At 32.3% G+C, this 15,626-nt stretch overlaps 1 protein-coding gene across 5 annotated transcripts in view; it reads right to left on the reverse strand.

Annotated features, from left to right (window-relative positions):
• The window catches only part of LOC148946978 (DNA-binding protein Ewg-like), a 191,810-nt gene that overhangs the window by 20,922 nt on the left and 155,262 nt on the right, over positions 1-15,626 (reverse strand). For 4 of the 5 annotated variants that reach the window (XM_089096782.1, XM_089096781.1, XM_089096784.1 and 1 more), the window contains exons 7-9: positions 13,204-13,341; positions 12,046-12,199; positions 7,931-8,028 (exon numbers count right to left, since the gene is read on the reverse strand). In XM_089096782.1, coding sequence (XP_088952908.1) covers positions 7,931-8,028; positions 12,046-12,199; positions 13,204-13,341 — 390 coding nt within the window. Of the gene's footprint in view, positions 1-3,557; positions 3,711-7,930; positions 8,029-12,045; positions 12,200-13,203; positions 13,342-15,626 lie in introns of those variants that run through there. The other variant, XM_089096785.1, reaches the window with a different exon arrangement.

The following is a 15,626-nucleotide window of genomic DNA, read 5'->3' on the forward strand; positions in this document are numbered from 1 at the left end:
TCGAATAAAGTTAAAGTATTTACCACAGCTTAACAAACAATAAATTGACGAGTTACATTTAGCAGATGTTTTGTTAAACATAAACCTTCTCTAGAATTCTGAACAATTACACCATTTTCTCTTCTTTTTGAACGGCACTGTCAATTTCAACTATGAACTGGAGTTTAGAAAAGGTCTAAGTTTGCACTGTTTCAGGCTTCTGTACTTTAAGGGTTGTGCTCCCTTGGCGCATTATCTCACGTTATATTTTATTATAGCTGGCACTAAAGCAGTTCCACTTATAAATACATCTGAATCATTTAGTTTTATGCGAAGGACTCACTAACGAATCACGTTTTTTAGATCCAATATTAAATCATGAATAAAAACAAAATTACAGCAGAAATATCTTTTTAACTAATCCTCGTCTTGTGAAGCTGACACATTCAAATTCAAAGAGATACTTCAAAAGGCGGTATGTGATATTATTTGTCAAAATAGAATTTTGTTTTTGTAGAAATAGCTGGAGGTGGGAGCTTTGTTATCAAAATATGCACTGACCCCGCATATCGGAGGCGTCAGAAAACCTTCCTCTGTTAAGTGAATGCCAATATTAATAACTGAAAATCCTAGAACATCTTTTTAAGTTTTTGCACTCTCTCTTAAAATTGATTTGGTGTTACATAAGACTTTTTGAGTGACTGCAGCCGATGTGTTAGTTCACAGGAGTCGGATAACAGCGAATCACATCTAACATCACGAGCACTCTAATTTAAACGATATGGTTGAACAATAGCGAAACAAAAATAACACGACCTCTCTTATCTTTGCTTACGGTACCAGGGATATCAAAATGAAAACATCTTTTGCTCCCTGGCTCCATCTTAAGTCTTTTCATACCTAAAAATCGGAATTTTTCTTTACGTGAACATATAAGCAAAAGCATTTGCGCAGTTTTAGTGGACAATGTTGCCGTATTAAGCCATTAATCAAAAGAAAAATAAGCGGAAAATAATTCTGTAATTTTGGCGACGCTTTTTGCTTGTAAAATTCAAGAATAACAATCTTTTAGTCCTCTTTCATGGTTTTCCTGTCTACTCAACTGCTGCAAACTGGCGAATACATTTAAGGTAAGCTCTTATTTTTGGATAATTGTCACTGAATATGAGTCAAACCAAGATTTTCATCTTGACTTGAATTTGGGCTACTTATCTAATTGAATATCAGTGCTTTGTATAGTAAAAATTAAGCACTAAAAGTAATATTATCAGAATCAGAAGAAAATAATGATTCTGGTGATGAATACAATTTAAAACACTAAATAGGTAAATATAACAAAATAAGATTATTGGTCTTTGCAAGATGTTCTTGGAGATAAATCAGTCAATTAATAATTTGGAGTGTTTAATCGTTAATGATTTTAATAATAAACATATTAATGCATAGCTTAAATTTTTAACTATTCAATGGTATATGCATCTCTCTTCAATTTTTATCTGTTAAAAAGGTGTTGGGTTATATTCTTGCATAATTTTACTTATTCAATCACTGCGTTTTTTTTACCCAGTTGACTGCCAATTAACACTAGTGTCATATGCTATGGCAGTGGGGAAAGTAAGACTTTCTAGAGCTCCATAATGATATTTGTTTCGCTCATTGTCTGTTGATATTTTAAAAACGTTTCTTATTTTCAAACTTGGCATCCGCTAAGCACTAAAACTGCATGACGGCATATAGAGGTCTTTTCCATTAAAAATTGAATTCCCGGACTTTCCTAACTTTTTAAAACATGTGCGGCTGTGTTAGTTTCCGCTTAACCAATTGAAAAAAACATGTTTCATTTTTACTGTCCTTTGTACTTTATGCAACCTTTTTCAGGAGTGTGTGTTCTAATCAGGGTTACCGCCCGGTGGAAAAAATCACTAGATTTTAGTGGTTTTTGGTTGGTTTAGAGATTTTGTTGAATAATCTAGTGATTTTATGTGTTGAATTCTTGTGATTTAGTTTTTTCTAGACAATATAAAAAATCACTAGAAATAATGATAAATCACTAGGGGTGCAACCCTGGTTCATTATAACCTGTGAAATCAATGTCACACACGAAACGCCAAGGATCCTCCAATTTCATAGTCAGTAAGTTAGGACACACTGGTGAAACGGTCTCTCAACCTGAAAAAGCAGTCACAGAAGAAATATGGGTTTTTCACACTACAATGGTGGTACGTTCAAATCCAGATTGGAGTGTGCCGTAGAGGCAAGTGGAATTTCTACTGCAGAAATGTACCATGGTTCACAGACGGATTGCATGCGTGAGAAGAACAGGACTAAACTACGGTCATTAAGATGTATTTTATTCAAGTTTAACGAAGAATAAAGGGAGTGAATAAAAAAACTGGGACTGGGGCTTGGCTTACATTTAAATTGAAAAACGAAAGCCAGAAAGGTATTGTAATATACGGTTTGGATGTATTAAAAAAAAAAAAAAAAAAAAAAAAAAAAAAAAAAAAAAAAAAAGCTGAAAGAGTGGTAGCAGAGGCAGGTGTATTTGGTACTGCAGAAATGAGTTCCACTGTGGTCTATAGATGGATTTCGTGCGCAAAAAGAACATAACTGAGCTGTGTTTCAATACGGCGCGTTTTTTTCTAAATCTCAATGGGAATAAAGAAGCAAAAAAAACTGATGCTGTGAATCGGTTTCAATACTAAACTCGAAACTGATGCTATGACTCGGTTTCAATACTAAACTCGAAACTGATGCTGTCACTCAGTTTCAATACTAAACTCGAAACTGAGCTGTGACTCGGTTTCAATGCTAAACTCGAAACTGATGCTATGACTCGGTTTCAATAAACTCAAAACTGATGCTAGGACTCGGCTTCAATACCAAATTCAAAACTGATGCTGTGACTCGGTTTCAATACTAAACTCGAAACTGATGCAATGACTCGGCTTCAATACCAAACTTAAAACTGATGCTGTAAATCGGTTTCAATACTAAACGCGAAACTGACGCTGTGACTCGGTTTCAATACTAAACTCGAAATTGAGTTGTGACTCGGTTTCAATGCTAAACTCGAAACTGATGCTGTGACTCAGTTTAAATACTAAACTCGAAAAAAAAGCCAACAACGTATAATAACATATTATTTGAGTGAGGAAAGATAATAACTAAAAGTGTAGCAGTAGAGTCACGTCGAGGCAGCTGCAATTTTGTACTACAGAAAAAAGCTATATCAGGGTTTACAGAAAGCCCCTAACCTAATTTTAGTTTTGGTTATCTTTACCCATGTTCTTCACGAAAGCCCGATTGTTTATGTTGTTACAGGTCTACCAGATAGTAAAAAGATTACTGAAGAACGACAAGCTATACTTTTTTTCAACTTAAAAAACGGTAATTAGGAATGTTTTTTCCCACCAAGTCTTTACAGGCCGAGAAGCTGTTTTATCAGCATGCACTTACCATCACTGCCCCGGTATCGCTGAAAAATAATTTAAAACAAGGCCACATCGAACGAAATAAATAAAACAATGTCACAGAAGAGAAGGTGAAACTAAACAAAAACAAGACAAGAATAATAAACAGCATAATCTATTTCAAAACGAAACAAAATTAGTCATAATAAAGCAAAATAAGGTGACATTGACTAGACACGTAAAAGATCAAATAGTAAAGCGGTTTCTTCAATTTTTTCGAATGACTGGAGTCGTAACACAGATTTGCTTCCCGTCCCTCTGAAGAAAAAAAAATTGGTCACTAAATTCAGCAAAAGAAAATAGCCGATTGCTTAATTATGACTAAAACAACATAACTTACCATATTAGTATCTTGCTAGCAAAATTTTTCACATGTTATTTTTATTTTTCTAATCTGCCATGTCATTTTCAAGGCCCTTTAGTTGACAAAATAAATTGTTGGATTTTCATTCGAGCTGCAATCTTTCAAAACTCGAATGTCTTATTCCACGTATACAATCTTATAGTTACTTAAACGGTATTTTAGCATCTTCAAATCTAAATCTGATTGTTATTAATTTACCCTTTTCAATGATTAAATTTTCACCGACTACCATATTAGTATCAATTAATAGTTTAATAGTTTAAATTAATAGTTTATTTTTAAAATTGTTTGTTCTTTACTCAAAGCAACTCGTTCATTAAATTGAGTCAATTAAAGGTTGAAAACAACCTCTATTTTAATACAGAGAGAGATTTCTCTATTCTAACAAAATAAATTTAAAATTGTCCCTGCAGTCTCAAACAAGATTAAATATTTAGCTCCATAGGGAAATTATTAGTTCAATAATGGAAACAATATTTGGATTGTAAGATACTTATTAGAAATTAAAATGTAATACTCATTGTCAATATAAAAAAACAAATAATACTTCCTGGTGATTTAAAATCCAACTCGAAGAGCGGAAACTTATAAGAGCTAAAACTGGCACCAATGCCGAAAAGACAAATCACCAAAACCATCGAGCGTTTGCCGACTTTGTTTGACTCTAAACTGCTGTAAATGTATGGGAGGGTACAAAAAAGGAGGATTATGTTCCCAGCAGATGTTCCAGCTAAAAGTCGCCTAGCCTCCTTAACCGGCCGAATTTTTCAATGGCTTACCAAGTTTTATTCTATAACGTTGCGGATATATATATATTTATTACCTTACATTTATAATTATATCTATTATCTATCAATATATTTCCTTAAAAGAAAATGTTGTATAAGTTTTAGTTAAATGTTATAAGATTTTCTTGGGTGCTGTTTAGTTAGCGTTGGTTCCTCGATGACGTAGACAAAATTTCAATCTAATTTTGATTGTCGGGTGATGGGGAGATCCCCGCATTCGTGGGGACTGTCGGTGATTTGGTTTCTTATTCCTTATCTATATATTTTCAGGCGTAGTTTAGTATGGATATGTCCAGTTTTATAATTAATTAGTTATCGTAAGTTGTTTCCCATATAACGGGCCATCGAGCCCTTTGGGATATTGTCCTTGTTATTGTGTATTTAATAAGATATATGGAACTAGAGCTTGAACGATATATTGACATCTACATAAGATATATATAATTATGTCTATACGATCTATTATATATATTATCCAATTTTTCTTCTTTTTAAATGAAGTTAATAGACTCTAAACTGTCATTTGTGCTATAGTTTTTATTCTCTATCTTCCCATATTAAACGCCAAAGATCACAGGCGGATCCAGGGGGTGGGGAGGGGGACCCCCCCCCCCAAGATTTTTCTGGCGCCCTTATTCCGTTTTTTTTCCTATTTTAATAAACTTGTCAATATGATCAATTTTTGGCGCACTTGTCACATTGACAAGATTTTGTCAATCTTTGCCTCCCCCCCCCCCGAAAAAAAATTACTCTAGATATGCCTTTGCCAAAGATGCAGCTCTTATGAGTGACCCATTCTCTTGGATACAACGGTCAACATTAAAGGGCTTTAAGGTTTAATTTTCCTGTCCAATATTGATATGTTATTTTTTTTTAGAGACCTGTGGTTTCAACACAAGACAACAACTTTACTATAGGCCTATTCAATAGCTGAGACTTATCTTTATCCATCTAATAAGTTATATTTTTGAAATTTGCTTCGCATTTTTTAGATTGAAAGATACGTTGAAAATCATTGAAAAAAGTTTTAAACAAGTTTAAATCATTCTGAGAGAAAATGTCAAGTGAATGGCTAGATCTAAAACTAAGGAATCCAATCAAATAAAAATCTTATTTATTCGTTGCAAGTTACAGGTGTTTACAGGTCCATTCGGTCCTGTGAATCCCAGTTTCACAGGCAACATAAACCATAACTACTTCTATTTAAGCGTCCGTAAACTACGGTTTAAATAATCCACTCAATTTTGAAAAACAAGAGAAAGGATAACTGTAGATTTTTTTTTTCTTTTTGGTCTGATTTTCTTACTGTTTTCTATTTAGTTTTCCTGCTATTTTTATTTTTATCTATAAGTTACGAGACTATAACTGTGAAGGATCTTTTGCATGGCTAATGCAAAATACCTGAGACAGTAAATTTGCATACATGGTCAATATTTCGTCTTTTCTTACACCAAAAAGCTTACTGCGATCAATGCAACTATAACTCCTGCATTAGATTAGCATTGATCACAGTCATTTGACGTAGTATTTCTGCTGATAACGATCACTGTACTCGAACTGTTATTTACAGTCGTTTAGTGTCAGATAAGGCGAACCAAAGTCCCATAAAACCCCGTCGATCTGACTTTTATCTTTTCCTAATTATGTGTACAATATATTGAGTGAAATTATAGGTTTCTGATTAAACAAACGGTCTATCTTCTTTTTTTCTTCGTTTGGCAGTATAGCATAAACATTAACAGGCTTAGAATAAACATGCAACATGCAACACAATACGTAACTGACAAGACCACAAATAGACACGTGTTTAAGAGTAGGGTGGAGTTTCTTAAGGAGTCGGGACTGTGTTTCTTAAAAATTTGGAAAAAAACAACAGCGCTTAGAAAATACACTTTTCACGCGTTAAAAGGAAAAGCAAATTGCACAGTCTTTTTTCAACATATGGCGAGTCTTTTTTCAGTTTTAAGAAAATTAAACAAAGCGAATAAAAATGAGGGTTAGGACCTCGCTTCTATGAGATTTGAAGAAAAAGCTAAAAATGTATAGCAATACACTCTTAATGCGTAAAAAGAAATCCCAGGAAAAGGGTTACAATTAAAATCAACTTGTGTTTTGGTCTTAGACGTACCAATCAGAATACATTTTTTCCCATCATGTTTTTATCTTCCTCCAAAATCCTTTGATTTAATCTTTGGGCTAATTTCGTGTTGCATCTTGGAATTATTAAACATAAAAATAATATGGCTTTTAATTTATATTTTATTTTCAGACACCAAAAAGTGCTTCAAGGACATAACTGATATATATATATACATATATCAGTTATGCCAATGGGGAATTCTTGGGGCACAGCGATATTCTAAATTAAATCATTCAATTAATCTTAAATGCTTGATTTTTTTGGGCAGAAAACATTCCTCGAGCAATCCCGATGAGATAATCTTCATTATCGCTAAAAAAAAAGGGGGGGGAGTTGCAGGGGCTATAGCTCTTAACTTAACGGGTAAAATTCCGGGTATAAGATGGACGATTATTTCTATCTTTTGGTTAATGGACATAAAATTGCATCAAATGAAAAAATAAAATGTTGCCCACCTCCAACAAAATTTAATTAACAAAAGTTTAACCCACACGAACATTTTACTGGGCATTTTACAAGAATTTAACCCACATGAACATTTTAGTGAGCGCTATAAAAAAAAAGCGAAAATAAATGGCCTCATATAAATTCTTGGTCAGTACTGTAAATAAAATTTGTGCAGTTTGTTAAGTGTTACTTTTTTATTTAATTTTTTGTCTATGAAGCAGAGAATTCTATAGTAAAGTAGAGTATAGTATAGTATAATTTATATTCTGAGCGGCCGATTTTATTATAAAAAAAAACAAATTAAAATTCCTTTTTACTCCAAAACTGGAATAAAATGAAATGGTACACAGTGAGCAGTACTGCGTGAGAAAACAAATCAGTCTGTTTATCAGTTATAAATAGCCTCTTCACTACTAGTTTTCATTAGCAAAACTAAACGTAAGTGTAAGCGAACGGAGAGGCACCAAGAGATTTTACCCCCTCCCCCCCCCATCCCCCCTGCATGAGCCAAGTCATTATCAATATATTTTTGTCTCATTTAACTTCCCCTTCTAGTCATTCCTGGGGATAACTATGAAATTTAATAGTTTAGTTGTCGACAAAACAGAGCTTTTGAAATAAGCAAAAACACTGCCAAAAACTCGACGACTCCTACCAAAGGTTCCCTCTAACAGACCAATAGACAAAGAGTTGTTGAAAGAGAACAGAGAACAAAAGAGTTGCGGCGAAAAATACGTACCTGGATATCACCGTTGCCTTGTAATTGAGCCATACTAGATAACATGGTTTGATACATTGCAGGAACTGTCACCATACCAGAAATGGAAACTGGATAGGCTGAAATGACAAAAAACTTTCCTTTAGATAAGAATAAAACAAAAAAAGAAACATATACATTTAAAACATCCTATTCACAAAAGAATAAATACCCAAAAATAACCAAAAAGGGTATTTCAAGAGATATAACCTTTATGGACGGCAAGGAGACAACCATCTATTAGAGATTTTGCAAAAGAGAGATACGTATCATAATTCCTTCATCATTTTCACCAAAAATTTTTATTGCTCGACATTTTTCTTATATCCTTTTTGCTGACCTTGAAAAAGTAGTTGCTACTTCTGATTTTTGTTGCTGCTTTTGTAGCTTCTTGCATGATCTAATTTCATTTTCTTTCATTAATGGCATGATTATGTAAGCTTAAAGCTGTTGCAGTGAATGAACATAGCCATTGAATAAGGGGTTAAATAATCGCTTAGAAAATTATCATATTTGACCTCCACGTGAAATCTACTTCTAACATATCCTAGTTTCACCCACATTTAGATACTAAAATGTAAAGCTAAAATTAATGGGGCTTCTAAGCTTCCAAGGGGGCATTTTTTTGTAACTGAAAGAAGAAATCTATTTAGAAATCTAAAAAAAATTACATTATGTGGAGAAATAAGATCGCTTTATTTGAACATATAGTAAATACAAGTAACGTATTTTTTTTTGGCAAGGGATGGTGACAAGATTTTGTGCCAATTCGGGCCAATCTCTCTTGCCTTCTTTAAACTAAATATGCCTTACAAATTTTAGGAGTGGATACTTGTAGATTTGCAAAACAATGTAATATACAAACTAAAAGTCATAATCTTTAATAATTTAATAATCTTTAACACTAAAATAAAATGATAATATATATGATATATATATATATATATATATATATATATATATATATATATATATATATATATATATATATATATATATTCTTACCGTTAAACCAAATATTTAATTATTTTCAGCTTATTTATTAAATCCTCTAGAGACACATTCCTCACTATCTCTCTGACTTTCAATGAAAATATAAGATACATCCTTTCAGTTTGGGCACAAGGATGCCTTCATAACTTTGTCTGATCGCGTGAATCTTTCAAAAAGGACACAACTTCAAAAAAAAGAGTTTCATAAATTATTAAGACAATAAGTTAGGGAAAATGTACATCGACCAGTTATCAAAACGAGTTTGTTCAAACTGTATTGGGTGGTCATATTTCTTAGTTTTCTTAGTAGTATTTCTTAGTACCATGTTGCACAAATTTAGGTTTAGGTTTCAGCAAAAGAAGTAAGTGCTTAACCGAAACAAACTTAATGTTTAGCATACAGCAACTAACAAAACCCCAAGCAAAATTCATGTTCACAGCTAAACACAATGAGAGGGGACTCCCCTTCCCCAAGGTTGTTCTAATGGATCCCAAGAAAAATCTTAAATTCAGGTCTAATTTTAGTGGCGTCAGACATAACGAGCAAAAAATTGAAATAAAGTATTCTTTTCTAAGCATCTTTTTTACAAGCTCTGGCCTCTCCAGCCTTTGCGCCCTAACTGTCATAGATCTGTTACAATTAAAAACTTCATCATTTCTGTCTTAACAACCAAATTATTCAGAATTCTAGGCAAAACTGCTTATGCGATAAATTCCAAAATTGAAAGAAGGCAACATTTTTAATTGAAAAAAAGGCAGCATTTCTTTTCATTTTATTATAATTATTATTTTATCTTTGTTTTACTTCTACAGCTTATGTTTAAGCTGTTGATGACTTCTAGATAAAGTAATGTAAATTCTCAAATATCGTAATATCTCTTATTATTTAAATATCTTAACTCAAAATTTCTTTTGAACTTTTCCCTTTTTTATTGAACACTGAGTTGAAAAAGATAAATAATTTACCTTATTAAGTCCACGATTTTGAGTGTAAAAATAATTAACAATACTTTAAATATTCCCATAATGACTGCTTTGACTGAATTGATATCTCACAGAGTATTGATAACAATAACAATATATATATATCCAACTTCCGATTACCAAATATAATGTTCTAACGCCTGTACTCATTATTGCCAAATTTTTGTTTCAATCGGCGAGCCAACAATAAAGGAAAAGTTAAACCGGAATTTTAGAAATTCAACCATGTTAATTACCAGTAAGTTTTAGAAAATACTTTTTCTCAGGAAAACATTCTTATATATAAATATACCCACTAGCACCATTTGACTTTTCTAATGAAATTTCCATGAGAAATCTAAAACTGGTTTAAAGTTTGTATGAACTATATGAGGCTAGCAGTTCATGGGAACTACATATTTATTATTTTCACTGAACTAATCCATATGGTAGACAATAGACTTCATCTTATAATATAATATTCAAGTACCAAGAACATGAAAATAAAAACATTTGTTCGCTCCCTAGACCAATTTTAGATTTATTCATACCTGAAAACTGCAATTTTCCAATATTTTTGTTTGTAGTTTCAAAATTATGAAGTGTAACAGAATTTTAGGTCTATCTAATCCAACTAAGGTCTATTCATACCTGAAAACAGCAATTTTCCAAGATTTTTTTTGGTAGTTTCAAAATTATTAAGTTTAACAGAATTTTAGGTCTATTTAACCCATTTTAGGTCTATTCGTACCTGAAAACCGCGATTTTCCAAAAATTTTTGGTAGTTTCAAAATTATGCAGTTTGTCAGAATTTTAGGTCTATTTAACCCAACTAAGGTCTATTCATACCTGAAACCCGCAATTTTCCAATATTTTTTTTGGGTAATTTCAAAATTATAATGTTTAACAAAATTTTAGGTCTATTTAACACATCTTAGGTCTATTCATACTGAAAACCGCAATTTTCCAAATTTTTTGGAGGTTGTTTCAAAATCATGCAGTTTAACAGAATTTTAAATCTATTTAACCCATCTTAGATCTATTCATACCTCAGAACAGCAATTTTCCAAAAACAATTTTGGGTTGTTTCAAAATTATGAAGTTTGACAGAATTTAAATCTATTTAACCCAATCTTTGGTCTATTCATACCTAAAAACCTCAGTTTTCCCCCAAAAAATTTGGTAGTTTCAAAATTATGAAGTTTAACAGAATTTTAGGTCTATTCATACCTTAAAACCGCAATTTTCCAAGATTTTGTTTGGTACTTTCAAAATTATGAAGTTTAACGAAACTTTGAACTACAGTACCACAATTTTGTCAATGTTGCGACGCTGAACCGTAAAAATAAACAACTAAAATTAATTAGTAATTTGATAACACTTTTCATGCACAAGATTACAAACACAAACAATCTGTTAATTGTCAAAGCCATCTACACCTTCAAAGATAAGGTACATCTTCCTAAGCTGTTTAATGCTATATGTTTTTGGCTTATTTTCACTACGTATCATTTTTTTTAATTTGACACCCGCTGTTACCAAAAAATGCATAAAAAAAAACAAAAACATATGGATTTCTTTTTCGTAAAAAACCGAACGCTTATACGAAATTTTTAAGATACATATGATTGGCGGGAGAGATTGGATTTTGGAAATTTTGAAAAGTAGGTATTATTTAGATATAAATAATATTGGAACGGTTGTCTGGGTAGGTATGTTGTTATTGTATGTTGTTTACTTTTTGTTGTTGTATTTTTCTATCTCTAATTAAAAAAAATTCTCTAATTAAAAAAAAAGGCAAAATTTTCAAATTTTGGGCTTATTAAAAAAAATAAGTTTTTTTGGCTTATTTTTTTGTATGTCAATATGGCCCAATAGAACTTTCAAGTGAATAAATCTATCTATCTATCCACGGTTTTATAGTTTTCGATTTAAACCAATTCAAACACTCAGATTTTATTTTTACTGCCTTTGGTACTTTAGAATATTGATACGGCTCACAAGAATGACTATATGGTTGAAAACGATATACAGCTAAGGTTGTCTACCGTAATAGCGGGAAATATTGATATATTAATATAATACACCATATAATTAAATTCAATGAAAGGAAAGGAAATCAAAGTAAAAAATACTTCTTACTCTGCCCATCTTCTCCCGTTAGTAAGATGTGGCCTTCAGTGATACCGGATTCCGTAACACTGCTGAGATCCATGGTTGCCAGTTGTGCTCCATCTGGACCGTTTATTGCACTCAATGTCATTCCACCAGCTTCATTCACAGAGGAAGGTACAAACTACATAAAAACATATATAATTTATAAGTCAAAATATCCTTTGAAATGATTTTTTTAAAGGAGCACTTCATCAGGAATTATTTTCACTGTTCATAATTTTAAACTTGTTTCAAACAGGTAAGCCTTAGAAACAACTACATATTGTATTCTGAATGTGGTTCAAAATAGTACATGGGTATTTTACGGATAAATCAAGCTAGAAAATGTTTCTACCAATGAGGGAGGGTTGCTTTGAGAAGCAGTTTTTTTTTTGTAAGAAAAGTGTCATATTTTTTGGGATATTTTGATCTATAATATAGAAAACGGAGAATAACTTATGAAAACCCGCACCACGAGCGGAAACAATTTTTTTTCTGATCAACCTTCCTTTTTAGAAAATAGGTATTATTTTGAAGTTAGAGTATATTTTAGTAAGCTTTACAATGATATACGTCACAACATATATAGTGTGCAAGTCCTATTTGAGGATATTTCGAATTTAGCGGTCTCACTAAACTTTAAATCCTCTGTCCATTATTTTGTTTGGAACGGGAGTCAATGGCGTGACTCAGTAAGCTTAGCCAGAGTTCAGCAAGCTCTAAATGGGTACGTAGAAAAATCTAGGGAAGTTAAACAAGAAGAGTGTGCAAAAGCACAGGATTGCTGGCCCCCCGCCCCCCCCCCCCATTACACTTCCTGCGTGAAGGGCCATGAAACAGAGATCAGCACCATAAGTAGAGAACGTAAAGTCCTGTGCCACATTTATTACTTTTTTTTACATATGAGGGTTTTTCTATTTGGTTGATCACAGCTTGAAATAATTTAGTTTGAATACTACTTGAAGAAACGTTTATTGGAATACATTTGCTTGTACTCAAATATAGTTATTTTCTGTCTACCAAAATTGGCTTCAGATACACACCCTGTAAAGATGGGCCAATAGCGTTTTTTACAACTAAAAACAAAACTGTGACAAGTATTAGCACAAAAGAGAATAATAGCTAAATAAAAAAGCAGAATATTACCGTAGCCACTCCTTGAACTTGAGCTTGCGTTCCATCAGGGAGGGTTATAATGGGATGTTGACTAGGATCCATTTGAATTATAGACACTGTGCCATCTGGATTCGTCACCGTTTGAATCATTGACGGCGTAAAATGATTCTAAAAAAAAAATTAATACATCATTTCTGCTTATTTTGTAATGTAGTAATGTAATGAGTATTGTGATAAGTATTTGTAATGAGTAATGTAGTGCTTTTCCAACACCCTTGGCACCAAACAAAATTCCTTATTGACACCATATACATCATTTATTTATACACTATATACACCATTGATACCATATGATTATCATATACCTGTGATTTCTTATTCTGTCAAGTTAGAGACGTGTGAAAGAAGAAGTTTGAATTGATTGTAATTTTCTTGCTTAGTTAAAACGATGAAGAGATTTAAATTGCTTTATTTGATAGGTGAAGGATAGTAGTACCTGAAGGGTAATATGTTTCATAGTTCTTTTCATGTTCTGCGACAAGCTAAGGGAATTGAAAAAATATAATTAATTTATTAAATAATAATTCATTACTTTAGTACTATAGCTAGTAGAAGAGGAGTACTATCAGTAGGACTAAGCATGAGCAACTAAAAGAAGATGAGTATGGACAGAATACTAAAATCAAATTAAACTTGTAGAGCAAAAAGCTACATTCTATTTAGTTTTTTTTGTATGAAGATTCATGAGCTAAAAAAGCTTATTTCTCAGTTTCACAAGATTTTGGCTGAGGAATTATCCAATCTAGTTTTTTTTCAACATAATTATCCATGCTGTGTCAAAAGTAGGAATGAAATGAATTTCTTGAGCTGAGCTGGGGAAAACGGGAAGCTTTTTTTCTAGAAAGTACGATTTTTTTTGTGTTCTATTGAAACAAAAAAATCCTTGAGGGATTACCGCTTATTTCGCCATTAAAGATTTATTTTCAAATGCAATGCTTGATAATTAGAAATTAATTTCTATTAGGACAGTTTATTACTCAACTCAATATCACAGCTGACGTTTTATGAAATGTGTCCCCCTTACCCCAGACAGATGGGGGTAGCTGGAGGCATGGGTCAAAACTGGATTATGTTCCCCTAGAAAACACTGAGGATAGGGAGGATTATTTTTTAATGTTAGAATTCAATAAGAACTGATTCACGATTAATTTCTTCGCTAGAATTATACTCCATAGTAAAGGAAAATTGCAAACATAGTTTGAACAAATACCTAAATTTAACAAAATGTTAATAAGTCTTTGGTAACACGAAAGTAACCTTACACTGATCAACCATGAAATGTAAAGCGCGTCTAATTGGCTAGCAATCTTACAATTTTGGAATAAGAACCGCTCGTATTGATACGATTTCATTAGTGAGCCAACACAAAGAGTTTAAAGAACTCGAGAGAATTAGAACTGCCGCTGGTGGTAAAAAATAAAAACAACGCCATCTAGAGTTTGATGCTATTTAACGAGATTCACTGTTTTTCAGCTTAAAAATATATTTCCGGACATAAATTTGGTTCTAGATTAATCGCTGAAAGTTAGTTTTATTTGTCTACGGTACTTTCCAAGATACTGAAAAGCCCCTGATCTGTAATTTCACCCTAAAACCGTCTTGGAATATATCCAAATCAAAATTTCAAGACATGCTAGGTCTTTTAAACAGTTAATAATCCTAAACTGCAGGAGGCTTATCTTCTCAAGCACTATGAAACGTTGGGGACGGTAAAGTACTCCAAATTCTGTCACTAATGCCAGCTTAAAGTCATCTATAATATTTAGCCAGTAGAGATTTTCCCAAGAGGCTTAGGACTTCTTTGTGTAGACTGGATTTTGGGTTCATTTGTCGAAAAACAAATAGTTGATACTTACAGAAAATCGCCAGCTTTAATCTGATAAAATTGCAGATGAATAATCTCAACAATTCAATTCTTTTTGAAACTTTTTAATTTTCTAACTAAGTTATTAGACGTTACAGTAAAATTGGCAGTGGTTTTTGTTTTGTTGCTATCTTCTCGTGTTAAACTGCCGGATATCTGTCTCTTACCAGCTTCCAATATTTTATGAGCCAACGTTTAAGCAAAATAACCCATCAAGCAAAGTAACCGAGCTAATTATAAAGAACCCAAGTTTCAGCTGCAAAAGACAGTGAACAAGAAACTTACCATGGTAATTCACCAGTGAGACTTATTGTTTTTGTTTTTTTGTTTAATGTTTGTTTTTATATTACAAGTATATATACAAATCGTTATTCATGCATTTGTTGCGACACCTGTGAAAAAAAACACAGAAGAAGAAGAAGAACATAAGAAAAAAGATTACATAAATTAAGCTAGCAAAGAGAGCCAAAAATAGAAATAAAAAATGGAATTAATAAAAAGAAAATCTACTGATTTTGCAAATAGTTGC

This window comes from Artemia sp. Qi Xiang Cuo, chromosome 11, assembly GCF_049724085.1.
Source record: "Artemia sp. Qi Xiang Cuo chromosome 11, ASM4972408v1, whole genome shotgun sequence".
In the NCBI taxonomy this organism is placed as follows: domain Eukaryota; kingdom Metazoa; phylum Arthropoda; class Branchiopoda; order Anostraca; family Artemiidae; genus Artemia; species Artemia sp. Qi Xiang Cuo.